The sequence below is a fragment of the Chrysochloris asiatica genome, unplaced genomic scaffold, assembly GCF_000296735.1.
Source record: "Chrysochloris asiatica unplaced genomic scaffold, ChrAsi1.0 scaffold00025, whole genome shotgun sequence".
NCBI lineage: Eukaryota > Metazoa > Chordata > Mammalia > Afrosoricida > Chrysochloridae > Chrysochloris > Chrysochloris asiatica.
In genome coordinates this window covers 11,484,425-11,491,056 of record NW_006408543.1, presented here as the reverse complement: position 1 = coordinate 11,491,056, position 6,632 = coordinate 11,484,425, and the positions used below count along the sequence as shown (strand labels likewise).

The following is a 6,632-nucleotide window of genomic DNA, read 5'->3' as shown; positions in this document are numbered from 1 at the left end:
TAGGTGAAGTGGGGATTAAGGGGGGGATAGGTGAACTGAGGGGTAAGGGGAGAGAAAGGTGAAGTGGGGGGAGGAAAGGTGAAGGGGTTACGGTGGGAAGACAGGTGAAGTGATAGATAGGGGGAGACTGGTAAAGTGGGAGTAGGGGAGACAGGTGAAATGGGGAATAAGGGAGGAGAACAGGAGAAAGGGGAGTCAGAGACGGAAGAGAAGGAAAGTTCGGGGTAAAGGGAGAAGGCTGGAAGCACAAGGCCCAGCTTCAGCCACAGCCATGCAGACTCAGCATCCTAATTCCATTCACTTAGACTACAATGTGAAGGGCAGCAAAATGTAGTAACTCTGAAAGCAGAGTCAAAGTAGGGGACCACACAAAACCACCAGGAGCTGACCATGGAGGGCTCTGTCAGCAGGGTCGTGGTGGGTTCACCCCATGGTCAAGCTCCTCTCTGGCAGCTCTGGGCCTAACTGCCATCATTCTTGGTAACAACACAGCGCAACACTCCATGTCTGGCATGTTGTTGTTGTTATATGCCATGGAGTCAGTTCTGACTCAGCATCCCTGTGTAGGGTGTCCAAGGGGCAGATGGTGGGTTTGAACCACCGACCTTGTGGTTAACAGTGCAGTACTTACCTTATAGCACTGCACCAGTGCTTGGCATAGGCACGGCTATCTTTTGAGCTTTGTAATTACCCCCCAGGAGTCCTGGTGTGGTGATGTAGAATAAGTACTGGACTGCTAACCACGAGTTCAGTGACACAAACCCACCAGACCTTCCTCAGAAACCTTACACAGGGAGGCTATGAGTCAGAACCAACTCAACAGCACTTAACAACAACAACAACAATTAGCCCCCTGGAGGTGAAAACATTCCCATTTCACTGGTGTGGAAACTGAGAGCCAGTCAGCACCCAGGCCTTACAATCCATGGTACAGGCTCCCTGCCGGAACCACCCCCAGACAGGGTGGGGAGTACTGTCTGGGCCAGGGGCAACTCAGCTAATCCCCCAGGGCCCCCCATACTTGGCACGTCCTTCCCAGATGCAGGGACAAAAGGAACCAGAGCTGTCTGAACGCTGACAGTCTCCAGAGCCTAGGAGTTATCTGGCATTAATTAGGATCAAGAGCGTGCTGGAGAAGCAGTGCCTGGTTGTGGTCACACTTTGGACCCTGTTGTTGTTGTTGTTGTTAAGTGCCATCCAGTTGGCCTGGTTTAAAACCCAGGTCCACCACCTACTGGTCATGTGATACTTCCTTTGCCATCTGTAAATGGACGCACTGCATTCAAGGTAACAAAGCAAATGGAACCTGAGTTTTCTATAACAGAGTCCCCATATAGCCCTAGAGAGCAAAAGCTGTGATCACCACTTGACAAATGGGAAAACATGGATCAGAGATGTTAAGTGACCTGCCGTAGGGTACACAGCAACTATATGGCAGAGTCTAGATCTGAACCCAAAGAGGGTGGCCCAGAGTCTATGCCCTCAGTTGCCGGTGTGTCCACAGAGTGTAACATCGAGGCTTAGCCTGGGGTTGAGGGCATAGAACAAGGGCAACCACCTTGTAGCCCACAATGAGGGCTTCCTGGGACCAGATGAGACTCAGGGTGGAGTGTCAGGGAGGACTCCCTAGAAAAGGGTGTCATTGAAAAGAAAGAAGAAGTTGGGTTGGGATAAAAGGAGGAAGGAAACCGAGCCCTGACTGGCAGGGCCAGTCTGGGCTGGGCAGTAAACAGGGACTGGGGTGACTGGTACTCTTTGACCTTTGCTCAGCTTTGAAACCTTTCCCCCACCTCTTCCTGGGTCCCAGCTCCATGGCCTATTACTGAGGGTGGGGGGACAGGACCAGACCAGCTGGTTCCTGGAGGCCTCCTTGTTCTCACTGGAAGAGACCAGTTTCTTCAGAGCCAAGATGCACATACACACACCACACACAGAACAGTGACCAGCTGCCTCCCCTTCCCCCCCACCGCACAGCGGGAGTAGTCTGTGTCCCAGTTCCTGTAGCTCGCCCGCCCCCTACTGGCCGCGCCGGGCACTGCCCCTGCAGAGAACCTGGCCTGGATGCCTGACCTGAGTTCCTCGCAAGAGTTGATGTAGGCACCCAGGTGTGGCACGTTCACAGCCTCGGACTCCAAAAAGGTCTTTTCAAACCTGGGGGTACAGGAAGCAAAGGCCGTAGGGATTCTGCCCAGCTCGGCCTACCCTCTGGTCTTCTGGATGGGAGCATTGTGCAGGGTTGCTCCCTCCCACCTACAGGACAGGATAGGTCTCAGGTTGTGAGAAAACGGGATGGGGTTCCCGGGATGGCAGACGCCCGCACCTAGGCACGAAGAGGCTGAGAGCTCGCGCACAGATCTGTAGGGTGGTGGCCTCCAGCTCAGCTGAGATGGCGCCGGCGGCCTTCACGTGCTCAGCCACGAGCTGTGAGAGATGTGAAGCACTAAGGACGGTTCCAAACCCTAGAAGACCCCAGCCCCCCACTTTGAGGCCTCACGACATCCCAGAGCACTCCAACCTTCCCAACATCCACAACCATCTGCCCAGCTGGGACCTATTGCCCACTGGCCCCTGGGGTCCAGATTCCTCCCCATCTGAAAGGTCAGGGTCCCATTCACAGGAAGGGGAAGTTAGAAGTCTGAAGCCTGACCACACGTCCCCTCAGCCCCTCCTGGCCACACCATGTGAATGTCGATGGACAGGGGTGCATGGTATTGGCCCTGCAACACTTCCGGGGCCTCTTCTGCCGCCCAGTGACTCTGCTCCAACTGCAGGATGTTTTCAAAGCACCTGATGATCTTGGTCTGCATGGGGGACAAGCTGTGGTGAGACTCTCGGGGGTGGATGACTGGACGCCCCCTACCTCTGGGTCTCTCCCTGCCCCTGGAATGAGGGTGACCCTTCAGGGGTCCTGGATCATGCCCGAGGGTACAGGTGGAAGTGACTCCAACCCAGTCAAGGCCAGCACCTAGCGGCAGCCTAGGGTAATACACTAACATTAGGGTACCGGCGTTCTGACCTCCTCCCCATCTTACCTCAAGGAAACTGGTGTAGTCATTCTCCAGTCGGGCCCATACTTCGGGTGCCAGCAGCGGGGGCAGCGGCTCTGCGGGCAACGCCAGGTCAGGGGCATCCAGGAAGTCGGGACTGGAAGGCAGGGCTGCAATCTGAGGGCCTGGACAGGAATCCTCCAAGCATAGGGTAGCAGCTGCCCCTCACTTCCCTGGACCTGAGGCCATGCAGCCAAGGCCCCTAAATCTGAGCTTCAGTTCAAATCAGCTGCCTCCCCTCAACCCCCACCCCAGGGCCTGCCCTCCATGTCTTTATTCCCTCCCTGCTCCCTCCCTGGAAGTGTGTGTCTGCTGAATCTCCAGACACACCTTAGCTGAGCGCTCACATCAAATGGACCTCGGACGGCTGCCTCGGTCACAGTCAAGATACACCCAAGACTGGGGTCTCCCACTCCAGTACCACACAGCTCAGAAACCTGCTGTTGTCTAATCCACAACAAGAAACCTCAGAGATGGACAAGGCCACACATCCAGGGAAGGGGAGCCTGAACCTCTTGAGGCACCCAGCGCTACCCTCTCCACAGTCCAGAGTCAGGAATGCAGACTCCTAGCTGACTGTGCCCAACTACCAGGTGCTACCAGAGGGGGGCCTTCTAATCCCATCAAAGGCCTACCTGAACTAGCCTAGGCCCTCTCAAATGGCGCCCTGCTCTGTGAGAACGTCACCCTAGGCTATTTCTAACGCGGGGAACCTAGGTTTGGTGGCAGCTTAGGAGAACCCTTGGGGAGAGCACACTGTGTCCCATCTACTCCCAGACCTCGGGTGTAGAGGAAAGAGGACCAAAGATCCCATGAGTTCTCTGGCACCCAATCACCAGCCTTCTTCCAGGAAGGAAAGGAGAAGGCAGGCATTCTGTGTGTCCCCCTCCCGCCCCGGAGCATTTCCAAAGGCCTCTCAGGTGGTCGCCGTGGCGCCCTGGCCTGGGGTTTTACCTTCTGTAGATATTGGCGGCCCAATCCAGCAGGACGTAGAGCTGCTCGCAGCCGTGGGCTTCATTCGCCAGCTCCTGGAGGCGCAGGGCCACGGCGTCGTGGAAGGCGTGCAGGTAGGCCTCCCATGCTTGGAAGCCGGCCGCCGCATAGGCGGGCTGCACCTCTAAACGCACCTTCTTTAGATCGCCGCGGACCAAGCAGCCGAGTTCCGCTAGAAGGCGGGCCAGGTCGGATGAGCGATCCTCGTCCCCCGCGGCCTCTGCAGCGTTTGCCTGCTGTACGCGCTCCTGAGCGCTGCGCCGTACCTCGTCCTCCCATTGCTGGCGCCAACGGCGCGGCATGCGCAGGAAGTCACCGTCCTCAGGGGGCTCCGGGTGGGCCTCCTCTTCGGCACGCACCACTTGGGCCAGTTCTGTGAGCGCGGCCGCGTCCACGCCGTCCGGGCCCAGCGTCTCACGCACGACGGCGCGGATCTCTGCAGCCAGCCCGTCGTAGTGCAGACATACGTCCATGGCGCGCCGCACAAAGTCTGTGAGGTCCTGTTCATAGGCGCGCGAAGCCTTCCCAGCCACCAGTTGCGTCTCCAGGTGCCGCAGCTGTTTGAAGGCCGCCAGCAATTGCCGCTCGGCGATGAGGTCCGCCACGGATTTGCCTTCTGCAAGCGACAGGCAGTATATGTGGGGACGCAGAGGTAAATGGACCCCTACGTCAAACTCTCAGAGTCCAGGTGAAAATCTGTCCCAGGAATGAACGGCAGTCCTAACTGCCAGGAGCCCTCCCTCAGAATCTCCATTGATTCTGTGTGCCCCCCACCCCGGGGCCCCAAGCCTGACTGAAAACAGCAATTTGAATTAACATTGAAGGTGTGGAGGGCACAGTCTAGGGCCTGCCACCAATGCCCAGTCCCTGGCTCCCCACCCCAGGTTGTGCTGAGCTGGACCTGGTGGCCTCGCGTGCTTGCAGGTGATTGATTACAGGGCAGAGCTCAGGCTGGGCGTGCCTGAGTCCAGGCTCCTGACCCGGTGCTAGGCTTCAGCTTTGCTGGCCGGTTTCCACTCACAGGCGTCCACCTGCACCCTCACTAGGGTCCACTCCAACGCTTCCTCCTTTGGACAGGCCCTCCCACCTCCCTCCAAGCAGCCAACGCCCAGCACCCTCTGTGACCACAAGATCAAAGAGACCCGGTGCCTTCTCCATCCCCAAACTTGGCCAAGAGCCCAGGCATGGAGGTGCTGGCATGGAAGGCTAGGGGTTTGGTGTCCTCCACATCAGGGTTCAAATCCCACCTCATCCATTTCCCAGCTGTGAGATTTGAGGCAACTCACTTTGCCCCTCTAAGCCTCACTTTTCCCATCTGTCCAATGGGTGCGCCCCTCCCTCAGATGTTTGTTGTTGTTTTTAAGAGCCATCGAGTCGGTTCCGACCCATAGCGACCCTGTACAGGGTTTCCGAGGCTGTAAATCTTTACGCGAGCAGAAAGCCTCATCTTTCTCCCACGGAGCAGCTAGTAGTTTCGAACTGCTGACCTTGCGGTTCACAGCCCGATTCGTAACCACTACGCTACCAGAGCTCCTACCCCTGAGATGTTAGAAGGATTTAAACAGGAATTGTGCCAATCACTGAAGATGGGAGTGGGGGTCTGAGGAGGAGAAGTTGGGGGAGGGCAAACACAGCCAGCTCATCAATCTTGGGAGTGGATAATGATCCACCATCTGACCTCAGTTTACCCCGTACACGGTAAGGTGTGAGATCCTCACCTGCCTCGGTTTCCAGTTCCTTAGGCCCCACCCCAGCAGATGTTTGACGTCTGATACTGTCTGTACCCTTCGAGGGCACGTCCAGGGCCGCTCCTGGCACGGTGGGGGCTTGGGACTTGTCTGTAGCCTTCCTTGGGGTGCGCCGCAAGGACCGGAAGCGTGAGCTTCGCCGCAGCAGGCCGAAGTCCTCAGGGACCAGGGCCCGTTGGCTAGCCCTGGCGAAGGACCGCAACAAGGTACCCAGGCCATGTCCTGCATCGTCTTCGTATTGGATGCTGGGAGAGTCCCCACTGCTCACTCGCCGAGTGATCTGCACTGGGGTCTTTTGTTCAGCTGGCTCCTTTGGGCTGCCCAGCTTCAGTCCAAGGGCCACTGTCCGTCGTGACGGCATCTTGGCAGCAGGAGAGCTGGGGGTGAGAAGGAGGCTCAGGAAGCCTGGGACAAGGGGTGTCCAGTACCGGGGAGCAGACACAGCCAGCCAGGAGAAAGAGTCCTGTGAGGCCTGGCCAGGTCCAGAGGTGTGGTCAGGGAAGGCTTTCCCAGGGAGGTGATCCTCAGGCCACCTGCTTTGTGCCAGGCCTTAGCCGGGCACTGAGACACTCACAGACGGCCATTTGCATCAGGCGCCCGCCTAGACACCTTCCTAACCCCCTCCAAGTTACCCCCGCACCCATTGCTCACTCTGCCTGCCATGCCAGACCCAATCAGAATCATCGTAGTGAGGAGTTAAGCATGCAGGTTCTGGGGCCCGGCCCAAACCCCAAACCACATCCAGCACTCCCGGACTTTTAGATCCTTAGGTCCCCGTAGTTCCCAGCGCACCCCCAGTTCAACCCAACAAGCCTGCCTGCTTCCGCTCAGAGGGGCGCTTAGG

At 57.6% G+C, this 6,632-nt stretch overlaps 1 protein-coding gene across 1 annotated transcript in view; it reads right to left on the bottom strand.

Moving 5' to 3' along the window:
- The window catches only part of EXOC3L4 (exocyst complex component 3-like 4), a 10,632-nt gene extending 4,483 nt beyond the window's left edge, over positions 1 to 6,149 (bottom strand). The window contains exons 1-6 of the mRNA XM_006839541.1: positions 5,759 to 6,149; positions 4,002 to 4,656; positions 3,033 to 3,144; positions 2,679 to 2,801; positions 2,321 to 2,421; positions 2,071 to 2,151 (exon numbers count right to left, since the gene is read on the bottom strand). Of these exons, the coding sequence (XP_006839604.1) occupies positions 2,071 to 2,151; positions 2,321 to 2,421; positions 2,679 to 2,801; positions 3,033 to 3,144; positions 4,002 to 4,656; positions 5,759 to 6,149 (1,463 nt within the window). The remainder of the gene's footprint in view (positions 1 to 2,070; positions 2,152 to 2,320; positions 2,422 to 2,678; positions 2,802 to 3,032; positions 3,145 to 4,001; positions 4,657 to 5,758) is intronic.
- Positions 6,150 to 6,632: the final 483 nt, after the last annotated feature.